Source organism: Micromonas commoda, chromosome 5, assembly GCF_000090985.2.
Source record: "Micromonas commoda chromosome 5, complete sequence".
NCBI classification, from domain to species: Eukaryota; Viridiplantae; Chlorophyta; class Mamiellophyceae; order Mamiellales; family Mamiellaceae; genus Micromonas; species Micromonas commoda.
In genome coordinates, this window is record NC_013042.1 from 548,359 (window position 1) to 562,159 (window position 13,801).

General features: G+C 66.5%; 5 protein-coding genes across 5 annotated transcripts; 3 read left to right on the forward strand and 2 right to left on the reverse strand.

The window, feature by feature from the left end:
* Positions 1–333: 333 nt before the first annotated feature.
* MICPUN_100480 (predicted protein) lies at positions 334–3,524 on the reverse strand (the record flags this gene model as incomplete). The annotated part of the gene is made up of 2 exons (XM_002502437.1): positions 334–3,280; positions 3,448–3,524. 2 exons carry the CDS (start codon positions 3,522–3,524, stop codon positions 334–336), a joined length of 3,024 nt encoding a protein of 1,007 aa, XP_002502483.1.
* Positions 3,525–3,904: 380 nt separating this feature from the next.
* MICPUN_58530 (predicted protein) lies at positions 3,905–4,878 on the reverse strand. Its single transcript, XM_002502438.1, has 2 exons — positions 4,364–4,878; positions 3,905–4,222 (listed from the first exon to the last, which is right to left on the reverse strand). Exons 1-2 carry the CDS (start codon positions 4,859–4,861, stop codon positions 3,953–3,955), a joined length of 768 nt encoding a protein of 255 aa, XP_002502484.1. The 5' UTR covers positions 4,862–4,878; the 3' UTR covers positions 3,905–3,952.
* Positions 4,879–5,000: 122 nt separating this feature from the next.
* MICPUN_58531 (predicted protein) lies at positions 5,001–5,679 on the forward strand (the record flags this gene model as incomplete). Its single annotated transcript, XM_002502055.1, has 2 exons — positions 5,001–5,439; positions 5,552–5,679. 2 exons carry the CDS (start codon positions 5,001–5,003, stop codon positions 5,677–5,679), a joined length of 567 nt encoding a protein of 188 aa, XP_002502101.1.
* A 601-nt stretch (positions 5,680–6,280) lies between these two features.
* Positions 6,281–9,628, forward strand: MICPUN_81929 (predicted protein; the record flags this gene model as incomplete). Its single annotated transcript, XM_002502056.1, has 2 exons — positions 6,281–6,454; positions 6,589–9,628. Coding segments are annotated over 2 exons (3,214 nt in total), but the record flags the coding sequence as incomplete, so codon positions are not given.
* Positions 9,629–10,248: 620 nt separating this feature from the next.
* Positions 10,249–13,740, forward strand: MICPUN_58533 (predicted protein; the record flags this gene model as incomplete). The annotated part of the gene is made up of 1 exon (XM_002502057.1): positions 10,249–13,740. One exon carries the CDS (start codon positions 10,249–10,251, stop codon positions 13,738–13,740), a length of 3,492 nt encoding a protein of 1,163 aa, XP_002502103.1.
* Between the last annotated feature and the right edge of the window lie 61 nt (positions 13,741–13,801).

Below are 13,801 nucleotides of genomic sequence, written 5' to 3' on the forward strand. Positions count from 1 at the left end.
GGAAAGTCCCGATGGCTGCGTCGCGGTCGCGGCGCAGTCGCGTCGTGCGTAAAACAACGTGTAAAACAAGTCGGTCGTTCTAGCCCAACTCCCCGCCCGCGGAGCGGGGATGGCGCGCTTATTTTTCGGCGATCGCAACCCCTGAACGAGTCCCTTTGAACGGGACTTTCAGGTTCTTGCTGGATCTCCGCGCGCCAGCCCCGCGTTCGTCTCGGGGGGAAACTGGGACACTAAGGTATGTATGTGCATTCGTCGTACGTACACGCAGCCCGCGCGTGTCGTGCTCGTCGCGATGGATCAGTCCGCCGTTCGTTCGCGCGCGTCAGCACCCGATCAGCTCCCGCCGTTGTCCTCGAGAAACGAAAACGTCGAACCCCCGGGGGGGAAGAGCCCGCCGCCGAGGTTCAAGCCGTCCATGTCCCCCTCCAGGCTCACCCCGCCGAGCCCGCCTCTTTTGACGACGGGCGGGTGCGCGGCGGCGGCGGCGTGCTGCGACGCCCCGCCCACCGCCGGAGGCTTGGACGGCTCGAGTGTGGACCACATCCCGCCGCCGCCGCCGTAGGAACCGTGCGCAGATCCCGGGGACGTGCCGAAGATGCCGCCGTACGAATCCATCCCCGCGAGGGAGGTCCCGTGGGACCCAACCGGCGGGGAAGAACCGGGCGCATAGGAGTACTGATGCTGATGATGCTGATGATGCTGCTGGTGCTGCTGGAGCTGCTGCTGCGAGTAGCCGTGCGCCGCCGATTCAATCCTGGAGTTCGTCCTGGAGTCTGTCATGGAGTCCGCCCCGTATCCGTGCGCGGAATCCGTCCACCCCGTTTCTGTTTCGTCGTTGGACCACGCGCCGCCGACGCCGTTGGACCACGCGCCGCCCTCGCGGGGCGCGGACCCGTACGCGGACCCGCCGGGTGAGCCGACGGGGTACCCCGAGTGCGAGGAACCGTTGTTGGAGCCGCCGCGCTGGATGCGCTGCGTCGGGCGCTCGTCGGCGTGGTCGCGGACGGCGCCGACGAAATCGTCGTCAGAGGGGAGCTCAAAGCCGCCGCCGTTGATCGCGGCCCACGGGTCGGGGGTTCGCCAACGCTCGTCGCGATGATGCTGCTGCTGATGCTGCTGCTGATGCTGCTGCCAGGTGTGAGAGTTGCCGGAGTAGTAGGGGTTGCCGCCGTCGTCCGGCTGCCGCTCCTGCTGCCAGCTGTCAGCGCGTGAGTCGCCAGAGGAGTAAGCGCCGGCGGCGGTGGCGGCAAACTCGTAAGGGTTTTGCGCGGCGGCCGCGTACGGGTTTTGTCGCATCCCACCCGGGGGCGCGCCGGGCGGCGGCATCGGCGGCGGCGGCGCCGCTCCCCTCGAGTTCGTCCCGGGGCGGGGACCCGGGGGCAGCGGCGGGGCGCCGGGCGCCTTGGGCGTCGGGACCCTGTTCGCGGGCGGCGGCGGTCCCCCCGGGGGTGGAGGAGGCGGATGCGGCGGCGGCGGGGGCGGGGCGCCCCGAGGAAGCGGGGGCACCGCGGCGGCGTTGGGCGCGGCGGCGAACGCCGACTGCTGCTGCTGCTGTCGCTGCGCCGCGTATTGATGCGCGGCGGCGATCTGCTGCTGCCGACCCTGCGTGTTTGCCGGGTTCTGCTGATGCTCGGGCTGGTGGTGCTGCTGCTGGTGGTGGTGGTGGTGATGATGGTGCGAGGGAGGGGCGTGCGTCTTGTACTTGTCCTCCTCCGCCTGCAGCCTCCTCGCCAGCGCCTCGTCGCTCTCGAACGTACCCGGCTGGTACTTGTAGCCGCCCTCCTCCGCCTGCAGTCGCCTGGCTAATTCCTCGTCGGTGACGGCGGGGGCGGAGGCGGCTTCGCGCTCCAAACGCTGCGCCGTCTCAGCCGCGAGCTTCTCCTTCTTTTTCTTGCGCTGCAAAGCCTTTTTGGACAGGCCCTCGGTGTTGCCCGCCGGTTGGTGGCCCGCGAGTTCCTGCGCCTGCGAACTCGCGGCGTCGGCGGTTTTGTCCTTGGCCTTTTTCGACTCCATCTTTCGTCGAATCTCCTCCATCTCGGCCATCTCCCGTTCCGCCGCAGCCTCCGCGGCTCTGCGCAGCGCAGCCTGCCTGTCCGCGGCGGCGCTGGTCTCCGCGGCGGCCTGCTGCGCGGCGGACGCGCCCTTAGCGGCCGCCTCGGCTTCCTCCGCGGCGGCTCTCTCCTTCGCCGCGCGTTTCTTGGCCTTTTTGCTCATCGTCCCGTGGATAGCCTCGGCGACGTCGCCATTTTCCGCGGCGGCGCCCTTGTCCGCGTCCGCCTTGGCGCCGTGCGACGCCCTGCCGTGATGTTCGGGCGGGGCCTTGCCCGAGGTGGCGTACGCCGACTCGACGGAGTAGGGTCCCCACTCGGAGACGTCGCCGTCGGGCTCCACCCGCCCCACTCGCGCCTTGAAGCAGTACCGGGTGCCCGGGATCAGGTCCGACACCGTCACCACCGTCTTGCCCTTGACCGAGGTGAACACCGAGTAGTCGCGCTCGCGCTCCTTCGTCAGCGACAGCTCCCAGCACCGGTCCTTGGGTAAGGTCTGGTTGGTGTTCTTGCTGCGGTGGAGGTTCAGCGTTATGCTCGTGTCCGTCCTCGACACCAGCGTGGGTCGCTGGAGCTTCTCCAGCGGCTGCTTCGCCCTGCGCGCCTCGTCATCCTTCCTCGCGAGCTCCGCGGCGTACCTCGCAGCCTCCTTGCGCATCCGCTCGAGCCTCTCGAAGAGCTCGTCGTCGTCGACGCTTCCGGACCCTTCGCCTCGGGACGATCGACGTGGCGGTTTCTCGCCAAACCATCCGCCCCTCCCGCCGCCGCCCCGTCCCGGTGGCTTGAACCCCGGCGGCGGCTGCCACCCCGGCGGCGGTTGGCTGAAGAAGTCGTGGAGATCCGCGTAGTCGTCGTCGCTGTAGTCGTCGTCGTAGTAGTCGTCGTCGTAGTCGTCGTCGTCGCTGTACTCGTCGGACTCGTCGTCGTCGTCCCGCTTAGATCCTCCACCCTTCTTGCCCCCGTTGGCGTCGCGTCGATTGTCCGGCCGTGGGAACCGGCCCTCCGCGAACGTAAAGGTTTGTCCGCCCCTGAACCCGCCTCCGAAGAAGAACGATTCGAAGAAGGACGCGGCGAAATCCCTCATGTCGTCTGCGGATTCGAAGATGTCCGCCACCGCATCCTCGTCGTCCTCGCGCGTCAGGCACTCGTACGCGCTGACCACCTCCTTGAACTTCTGCTCGGCGTCGGGATCTCCCGGGTTTTTGTCGGGGTGATGCTTCAGCGCGAGTTTCCTGCGATGGTTGAACGAGGGACGGGCGGCGTTCAGCGCGAATCGGGCCGAGGAGGCGGGCGCGAGACCGGGGCGTCGCTCGGTTCGTGGCGAAGAAGTTTTAGTCGCACACAGCGGTGCTCCAGATCCGAGCGGAAAGGCGGGTACGGGGCGGCACGCGACCCTTACCTGTACGCCTGGCGCAGGGCGTTGGCATCCAGATCATCCGAGACGCCCAAAATCTGGAGCGCGGCGGACCTCTTCATCGCTCACGCTCGACGGACCCGCGGTCCTTCCGCCCTCTCGTTCGAAAAGCAAGACGACGCGCAAATATCCAGTTCGAATAAAGCGTCGTCCTTCGATGCCGGAAACGCGGAACTCCGGCGGGTTCCGAGGGCGGATCGGGAGGCGACGTGTCGCGCCTCGATCCGCACCGATCGGGTAAGGTCACCCGGGCTTCTCACGTCAGTCGCTGCCCTCGCACCTGCGTGCCTCGGCCGTGTGATGCGCAACCTCTCGGAGCTATGACTCACAACACGGGAAAAGCAATTTTGAGCGCTCTTTCGTACGGGAACCAGTCACGCGATGGCCTCGGGAGTGCAAACAGCAGAGAGGGTGCCCATCCACGGACTGACTCGGGTGGTTAAAACTTCTGGTACTCGGTTTACATCGGGGACTAGCTAGCGCGTCCTCCTCACCAGCGCTTGGTGAGGGACATGAGCAGGCTCATAAACTCCAGCGGGTTCCCCTTCTTATTCCCGCCCGCCCCGGCGCCCCCCGCGCCTCGCCCGGCGAACCACGTCCGCCAGCCCACCAGCAGGACCCCGTTGGCCACCATGGCGACAATCGCAAAGGGCACCGGCGGGACCGCGCCTTTGCCGATGGACCGAAGCACCAGGCCGGCGGGAACCCCCGCGATCACACCTTTCGCCGCGGCGAACGCGGCGTTACTCGTCTTGGTACTCTGCGATCGGTCGTATCGGGAAGGGAACGGGGTGTCGGAGGTCAGCGATGCGGAGGAGACGCGACTGGGGGCGAGTGAGTGAGGGCACGACTAGTGAGGGGCGATGAGATGAGCGAACGAGCGGCGACGTCGGGCGCTCACCCTCGCGTCCTCGCCGAACGTCCCCGTGAGGGGCGCGGTGGCGAACCATCCAATCAGAAACGGCAGCGCGGTCCCGAGCACGTCCCCGAAGAACATCCCCTCGCCGTGGTTCCCGCGCCCGATCGCCGCGAAGGCAAGGATGGCGAGCGCATCCCCAGCCGCGAGCTTGGCGCTCCTGAGCGCGGGATCCTCGGCCTCGCCGTCCACCTTCGCCACGCCCTGGAAGGCGTCCCTGCTGCGTTGCTCCACCGGGATGACCTTGATACCCGAGGGCGGCGCGTTCGCGTCGGGGCCCGATCCCAGAGGGGCGGGTTTGGGCGCCGCGTCCGGGTCGCGTCGCCGGAACCGCCCCTTGGTCTCGGTGGGCGCGGGCTCGGCTTCGGCGGCGCGGATGCGTGCGGCGCGACGGTGGGAGCGATGATGGGTCGGGGAGTCCGAGCGCGTCGAGCGGAGAGAGCGCGCGCCGAGGGGGCGCGCCAGGGAGGCCGCGAACGACATGCCGCCGGGGCTTCGCGTCTCGGCGAGTGATGCGGATAAGCTTGCGGTCAGCGCCGACGCTTCGCGGCCTCAAACAGCTGGAAATTTCCGTCCACGTCGATCACAACATCCGCGGGCACCTAACAGCGCACACCGACACATGCGCAGTTCCATCGCCCGTCGCGCCGCCGCGCGCGTGGTATCCGACTTTGTCTCGCACGCGCCGTCCGCGCGCGGGGGCGCCGCGGCACCCTCCAAGGGCATCAAGGTCATCAACATCACCCCCTACGCCGCGTCCGAGGTGACCGGCGGCGGCGGCCTGCCTCACGCGCGCGCGGGCGTCTCCGCGCAGACCAAACCCTCGCAGCTGGACCAGCACTGGGTCAACGCGTTCCACAAGATCCACGGGCGCGGGTTCGCCTCCTCCGCCGCGGCTCGCGCGGGCCTATCCCCCGCTGAGACGAAGAAGCGCATGGATGAGATCAACGACAATTTCGCGGAGGCCCGCGAGGAGATCGAGGCCGCGATGGAGGCTGTGGGCACCACCTACTTCAACGAGGAGGCGGAGTACGCCAAGGAGGTGACGGAGAAGACGCTGGGTACGTTCGAAGCGTCATATCGTAGCCACCCGACGAGACCTCACGCGTACGAGTAAACAAACCACACGGCATCATCCGTTTGACTTACGCGACTCTCCTCCTGTTCCCGCAGGCATGTACTACAAGCTGTGCGAGGAGATGGACCCGGAGGAGAGGGCGGCGACGCAACGAGCGATGGGGATGAAGATGGAACAGCTCAAGGCTGAGCTGAAGCAGCTCGATCACGCCCACGACGATTAAGCCAAGCCCCCCGAGTTTTCGAGGGGCTTCGAGCAAACCAAAAGCAAAGCACGCAGCGAGAGGGTGAAAATTCGAGTCACAAAAATGTGACCGCGCACCGCACCCTTTAAAACCACAAATATGAATTTTAAACATAAATACGTTTATCAACAAACAAAACGCACACGTCAAGCTCTGTGAACTCGCACGTGACGCTCCTTTTGCTCCCTTCCTTCCCAAAAACCAGCGCGACCCGCGGCGCCGGGTCATATCGACGCTCGGCCGGTCGACGGCGCGCGGTTCAGGAGTGGCGACGACCGTCACCCGCCTTATCTAAGCGCAGCGAAGGAGAGGGCGACACCGGTCGTCATGGCGACAGCGACGATCGCCCCGAGGTGCGCCCCGCGTCATGTCTCGTTTTGGGAATTCCCGACCCAGCCTCTCAATTCCTCCCGATCTCACCGTCGAACCCGTCCCTTCCCCCGCGTGAATCCCCAGGCACGTCTTCGGCGCCAAGGGCGATGTCGCGGACAACGTCACCTACGTCGACGAGACCACCGTGGCGTACGTCGCCGGCCACCAGCTGGTGCTGTACCACGTGGAGACGAAGACGCAGAGGTTCATCCCGGGCCAGGCGGACACCGAGGCCATCACCGCCGTCGCCTTCAGCCAGTGCAAGAGCTACGTGGCCGTCGCGGAACGCGCGGAGAGGGGTGTCATCACCGTTTACGATCTCACCACGACGACGGGCTCGCCCAGGAAGCGCGTGCTCGCGTCCACCGACGTCGGGTCCAAGGTGCGCATCCGAGACCCAGAAAAACCATCCCGATCGTCCAAATTAGGGCGCAGAGCCCGGCCGACCTCTCATCCACCCCCCGACCTCTCATCCAACCCCCGACCTCTCACCCACACACCCACACACCAACGCAGGAGTACGTGAGCGTCGCCTTCTCCCCCGACGGCAAGTGGGTCATCGCGCAGGGCGGCGCCCCCGAATGGAACGTGACGCTGTGGAACTGGGAGCGGTGCAAGCAGCTCGCGTGCGTGCCTGCCAAGCCGCTCGGATCGGACGCGGGCGCCGTTCGCCAGGTGAGATTCGCCGCGCACGACCCCGGTCTGGCGTCGTGCGCGGGCGAGGGCCTCTTCCGCACGTTCAAGTGCGCGGAATCCGGGGTCAGGGCGCTTCCGGATGTTAAGCTCCCGCCCGCCAAGTCGGGCGCGATTAAGAATTACACGGCGCACTGTTGGCTTCCCGACGACGCCGAGGTGACGGACGGCGGGGAGGAGGGAGCCGAGCGCCGCGAGCGGTGCATCCTGGCGACGGACGGCGGGGAGTTGCTGGTCGTCGAGCTCAACGAGGTCAAGGCGACGATACCGGCTTTGAGCGACTGGAAGGGTGTCGACTGCGTGATTCCCTACGGCGCCGGCGGGTTTGTGTGCGGCGGCGCGGACGGGACCGTGAGCGTCTACGAAAAGACGGACGAGAAGGAGCTCTACAAGCGCGTGAAGCACTTCGTGATCAAGCAGTCGCCCGGCGCGAGGGTGACGGCGCTCGCGCTATCCCCGACGGACGAGACTTTGCTGTGCTCCACCGACGATAACCAGATGTACGAGGTTGACATGTCCAACGTCGACGTCGTGAAGAGCGAGGACATCGAGTGCCAACTGTTCACGCAGGGGCACCACACGCAGGGCGTGACGGGCGTGGATCTGTGCGTGCGTAAGCCGCTGGCGGTGACGTGCTCGAGCGATAAGTCCGTGCGCGTGTGGAATTACTTGGACAAGGCTGACGAGATTTGCAAGTACTTCGCGGAGGAGGCGCACAGCGTCGCGTTCCACCCCAGCGGGCTGCACGTTCTGGTGGGGTTCAGCGACAAGCTCCGGCTGTGTAACCTGCTCATGGACGACATCAGGCCGTACCGCGAGTTCAGCATCAAGGGCTGCCGCGAGTGCTCCTTCAGCAACGGCGGCAAGTATTTCGCCGCCGTGAACGGGCCCGTGATCCAGGTGTATAACATGTACACGTGCGAGAACGTGGGCAACTGCCGCGGCCACGGCGGCAAGGTGACCGGCATCGCCTTCTCCGCCGACGATAAGCGCCTGTTATCTACCGGCCTGGACGGCGCCGTGTACGAGTGGTCCCTGTCCACGTTCCAGCGCGAGAAGGAGAACGTCATCAAGTCCAACGAGTACGCCTCCGTCGCGATCGCTCCCGACGATACTTACGTCTTCGCCGTCGGCTCGGACGCGACGCTCAAGCAGCTCGACGGCGAGGACCTCATGCTCAACGAGGAGTTCGCCCTCACGGGGACCGGCGGTGATGGCGGCCAAACCCAAACCCAAACCTTCACGCGCGTCCGGCTCACCAACGGCGGCAGACGGCTCTTCGCCGCGACGTCCACGGGGGCTGTGAGGGCGTACGAGTTGGACGGCGGCCGGATCGCTGGCGAGGGCAAGGAGTTCAAGGAGCTTCGGTGCCACACGGGTCCAGTGACGGGGATGCGGGTCAACTTCGACGATACCCTGCTCTTCTGCGTCGGCGAGGACGGGGTGTTGTCCGTCTTTGACGTCAAGGAGCGCGCGATGGAGGGCGCGACGAAGGCTGGCGAGGGGATGGTGTTTGCTCAGGAGGTGCTCATGACGAAGGCTGACCTCGAGGATATTCGCAGCAGGATGCACGAGCTCGAGGTTCAGGTCAACGAGCTCACCCTTCAGGGCGAGTACCAGCTTCGCCTTAAGGACCTAAACATGAACGAGAAGATCAAGGATCTCACCGACAAGTTCCAGGGCGAACTCGAAGGCGAGCGGTCCAAGTACGACGCGCTGCTCCAGGAGAAGAACGAGCTCGAGATGGATTTCGCGGACCAGATGAAAACCACCGAGAACAAGCACGCGCAGGCCACGGCCGCAACCGAGTCTTCGTTCCAGAACAAGATCCTGAACGAGATCGAGCGGTACCAAGCGCTCGTGGAGGAGAAGGAGGAGCTCAACCGCGGATGGGACGAGCAGAACACCGCACTCGCCGAGTCGCATGATCGCCTCGTGGCGGATCTCACCGAGGAGTTTGCCGGTAAACTTCAGGAAGAGCAGATGCACTCGGAGACTCTTCGGCTGCAGCTGGAGGAGGCCCGCGCGGCTGCGAATGAGCGCGAGAACCAGCTCGAGGAGGACGCCGACCTCGAGATTGACGAGCTCAAGGAAAAGTACGAATTAAGGCTCAAGGAACAGCGCGACGTGTCGCTGAGGTTGAAGGGCGAGAACGGCATCATGAAGAAGAAGTTCACCACCATGCAGAAGAGCATCGCGGAGCAGAAGGACGAGATTGCCGGTCTCTTCACCGATAAGAAGAACCTGTACGCCACGATCGCAGATCTGGAGAAGGACGTCGCGGGCCTTAAGCGCGAGATCCGGGACAGGGACGAGACGATCGGGGACAAGGAGAAGCGAATCTACGACTTGAAGAAGAAGAACCAGGAGCTGGAGAAGTTCAAGTTTGTCCTCGACTTCAAGATCAAGGAGCTCAAGCGGACTATCGAACCCCGCGAGCAGGACATCTCGGATATGAAGAATCAGATCACTGAGATGGACAAGGAGCTGGAGAGGTACAACAAGAGCAACACCCACCTCGACCTCACCATCAAGGACCTTCGCAACAAGCTCCTCGGGATGGGCCAGGACGTCAAGCGCAAGCAGAAGGCGATTGAGGACCGGGACTCTGCAATTCATTCGTTCCAGAAGGATCTCCACGAGGCCACGAAACACGTCCAGACGCCCAAGCGACTCGCCGAGGAGGTCAAGTCCCTGTACGCGAAGCACATGACGCAGAAGATCGACGACAAGCCCCCCGACAAGGACATCCAGCGCGAGTACAATCGCCAGCGAGAGTACCTGGAGAAGACCATCGATCAGTTCAAGCGCAAGCTCGCGAAGGACGTCGAGACGCACAAGAAGGACAACATGGCGCTGATGAACCAGAACGTGGCGCTCATCAAGGAGATCAACGAGCTGAGGCGCGAGACCAAGATGCTGCGGCAGTCCACGTCCAAGGCGTCGGCTCCGGCGCCGTCGGCGCACTCCAGCGGTCGGCTGGCGAGCAAGCTCGGCAGCCGAGCGGGGTCCCGGGGCGGCGACGACGGTCTGGTCCGCGAGGTGGAGACGGCGCGCTTGGAGATCGCGACGCTTCGCGCGGAGTCCGACGCGAAGGATGCGCGCATCGCGGAGCTGGAGGAGTACATCGCCGAGGGCGAGGCCATCCCCGAGCCCCCCCCGGTTGTCAGGGTGGCGACTCCGGAGACGGCTTCGGGCGCGGTGAGAATACCGACGCTCGCGACGAGCGCGGAGATGGACGAGCACTCGGCGGCGACGAGGATCCAGGCGGTGCACCGCGGCAGGGTCGCGAGAGAGGAGGTGAAGGTGAAGAAGCTGGTGAGCGGGGCGCTCGAAAACGTCGCGCGGGGCGACGACTCGTAGTGTTGGAGACGGGGATGTAAAATTTCGATCCAGACTCGCTGCGTTATTCATCTACTCGACACCCGGCCACCGCGGACGCATAGCAGGCGCGCGCCGGTCCGAGGAGGGTACGGGACCGTCATGCCGCCGCCGGAGCGCGACGGTCCCGTGGATGTGACGTTGGTATTGGAGGGTGGGCGCGTGGGCGCCGAGCTCGGGAGCATGGCGCTGCTCGAGCTCGGTTCCGCGCTCGCGGCGGTCACCGAGATTCGCGGCGGGACGGGCGCCCCCGCGCCTCGGTGGATCGGCGACGCGGTCCCTTCGACGTCCGGCGGCGCCCCGGAGACGGTCTTGACCGCCGGTGTGACGTTCCCATCCCTCGCCGCCGCGCGCGCGGCGGTTCGGCGGTGCGCTCTCACCCGCATGGCGCTCGCGCCCGTCGCGAGCGGCGACCCCTCCGCGGTCGCATCCGCCATGGGACCCGAACGCGCCGCGAAGTGCGCGGCGCAGGTGCTCGCTCCGGGGCGTAAGGGCGTGCCCAGGGTAGTTCTCGAGCGCGTGGGCGCCGAGCTATGGGACGCGGGCGTCGGAAGGGCCGTCGCCGCGGACCGCGCGTGGCTCATCGCCGTCGCCACGTCCGAGGGAAAACCCGGCCACGAGGAAAAACAACGCGTGCTCGATCCATCCCGGCCGCACGTGTACCTCCATCCCGAGGGCGCGATGTGCGAGGTCATCGCGTGGGGGCTGGACACTCGCGCCGCCCTCAAAACCGTGGAGGCTCCCAACGCCATGCCCCCGCAGCAGGCGTTCCTCGCGTTGAACGCCGCGAGGGTCCGTCCGGGCGACGTCGTGTGCGACCCCTGCGTCGGCGGTGGAGCCGTCTTGCTCGCCGCGCTCAAGCTCGGCGTACGCCGCGTCGTCGGCGCGGACGTCGACGACGACGCGTTGGCCGCCGCAGCGGGCGCGATGCGACGCGACGGGATCGACGTGAACGACGACGACGACGAAGACGCTCGGTGCGCGCTGGGCCGCGCGAGTTTACTGGATACGCCGTGGCGGGGACCCGTCGCGGTTGGAGGAGAAGGGGAGTGTTTTGACGCGATCGTGACCGACTTGCCGTACGGGGTTCGTTCCGCCGCCGTGGGCGTCGGTGACGGCCCGAACGCGGTGTGCACACCCCGGGCCATGTTACTCGCGCTGCTCGACCTGGCGAACGCGCGGCTGAGGCGGGGGGGGAGGATAGCGGCGTGGTTGCGCAAGCCCGGGGATGGCGACGGGGAAAACACAGCTGGCGCGGCGGCGTTGACCGAGGCGGACGTCGCGGCGGCGGCGTTGACGCGCGGGTTCTGGGTCGAACGCGCGGCGGGGGAGGCGCGGAAAACGGGGGTGAGCCGCGCGTTGTACGTGATGGTGAGGGTGGAAGAGGCGGGATGCCAGCTGTGCCAGGGGATGCCACGTGACGAAGAAGACGGAGTAATTTTACCGGCGAGCGAAACCTTCGGAAGTTTGGCGCACGAACTCAACCGTCGCGCGTTGGTGATGCACGCGACGCTGCGGCGCAACGAGAACTACGGGCGCGTCGAGAGCGACGGCGGGCAGGACGTGTGGCGTGCCGCGTGGGTCGGCGACCTCCCCGGGCTGCGATCGCGACTCGACTCGCATCCGCTCGTCGCCGCCGCGACGGAACCCGCGGGGGCGGGGAACACGCCGCTGTCGGCCGCCGCGGGGCACGGGCGCGTCTCTTGCGTCGCCGAGCTCGTACACCGACTGGACCGTTTGAACTCGGATGGGTTTGAAGGCGAACGCGACGCCGTCGCCGCCGCCCTGGTCCGCGCCTCGGAGTTTGGTCACGCGAGCGCGGCGGCGTACTTGTTGCGCGAATGCGGCGCCGATCCGGGGATGATCCGGCGCGGGGGCGGCGGCGACGGGGGGAACGCGTTTCACGCGGCGGCCGAGAGGGGCCACGCCGACGTTTTGGAGGCGCTTCTGGAACACATACGAAGAGTTCCAGAAAGTCCAGAAAGTCACGCGGCGCTTGTCGCGCGGGACGCCAACGGGCGGACCCCGGCGGAGGCGGCGGCGAGGTGGGGCCACGCCGACGCCCTCCGCGTTTTCCTTCAAACGGTTCATTCCGGTTCAAACGGAGACGCAGTTCAAACGGAGGAGTCGACGCGCACGAACTTTGCGAACCTCTGCGCCATCGCCGTCAGGTGGGGGCACGAGGACGCCCTTCGCGCCATCGTCGAGTGCGGCGGATGGGACGCGACGAGAGCGGCGCTCGGCGACGTCGTGGCCGCGGAGGCGGCGCGGTGGAGCAGGGGTAAGATCGCCGCCATCCTCCAGTCGTGGTCGACGATGAAAGATACCTTAAAAGGTACGAATGATACCACCCTAAACCCACCTCGCGTGGAAGGCGCGCGCGTCGTGAGGTGGGAGCCGCGCACCGGAGGCGCCGTGCTGTACTGCCCAAAGTTTTGGGACCCCGACGACGGCGTTCGATCGCTTCGTACGCAGGTGGAGGGTGACTTTTTACCCCGCACGCATCCGCTGGTCACGCCCGCAAACAGGCGGGGACGACGATCGCCGGTGCCGAGGGACCAGGCGTTTTACGCTGCGAGCTACGCGGCAAAGGCGCCCGATGCGCTCGATAAAACGCTCGATAAAACCCTCGACGAAACGCTCGAGGGCGAGGGCGTCTGGTGGTGCTCGTACAGGTACAACCCTTCGCACACGCAGCAGCCCGCGCCGCGCGCGCCGCCGCCCGTCGTCAAAGAGCTCTCCCGGGAGGTTCACCGGCGGTGCGGACAGGTGTGCAACCACGCCGTCGTCAACCGGTACCGCGACGGTTTCGACGCCATCGGGGCGCACGGCGACAAGGCGACGGACCTCGAAGATGGATCCTTCGTCGTGAGCGTCAGCTTCGGCGCGACGCGGCGGATGGTGTTCGAGCCGCGGGTGGAGGCGCCCGCGGTGGACGGGTCCGAACGCGTCGTCCGAGCTAAAGACGTCAAGGACGCACAGCTGGCGCTCGCCGCCGCGTTACACGCGGACGAAGAGTGGAGGGAAATTGCCGAGTTGAAAAAAACCGCGGCGGCGAGGAGCGAGGCGAAGGCGGCGGCGGTGGCGCGCGAGCGCGCGCGCGGCGCGGCGCTTCGCGACTCCGACCCGAGGGTCGCCGCCGCGGCGAACAGGGCGAGGGAGACGCGCGAGGCGTGGCGAGCCGCCAAGGGAGCCGCGTCGTTTGCGGTGGACCTCGAGCCGGGTTCGGCGGTTTTTTTTAACATGGAGTTCAACGCCGCTTGGACGCACGCGATATATCCCGTGGGGGGCTACGCACGCGAGGCGGAGGAGGAGGAGGAGGAGGAGGAGGATGGTGAAGAGGGAAAAGTAGAGGGGGATGGGGAGGATGAGGAAAGCGACGAAGACGTCGATGAGTTACGGACAGAGCCGGCGGGGGCGGCCGTCGGGGAGAGATTTGGCGTGACGCTGCGAAGGTGCAAGACAGTCTTCGACCCCGTCCGGCAGGCTCGCGCCGAGGGGAAGCCGCGGGGTTGGCGCAGGGGGATATGGAGGCCACTCGGCGACATGGTTGACCCGGCAGAGGCGGAGCGAGAGTGGAGGGAGGGTGATTAAGGTCCGTCGCTCGATCGTCGTCGGTGATTAAGGTGGCGTTTCAACCGTTTTAACCGTTTCA

Bases quoted from the DNA above. Each gene is read 5' to 3' on its own strand.
- MICPUN_58530 (XM_002502438.1), bottom strand. From the start codon at position 4,861: ATGTCGTTCGCGGCCTCCCTGGCGCGCCCCCTCGGCGCGCGCTCTCTC. The intron at 4,223-4,363 runs GTGAGCGCCCGA...GACCGATCGCAG, and splicing joins CGTTCGGCGAGGACGCGAGG to AGTACCAAGACGAGTAACGC.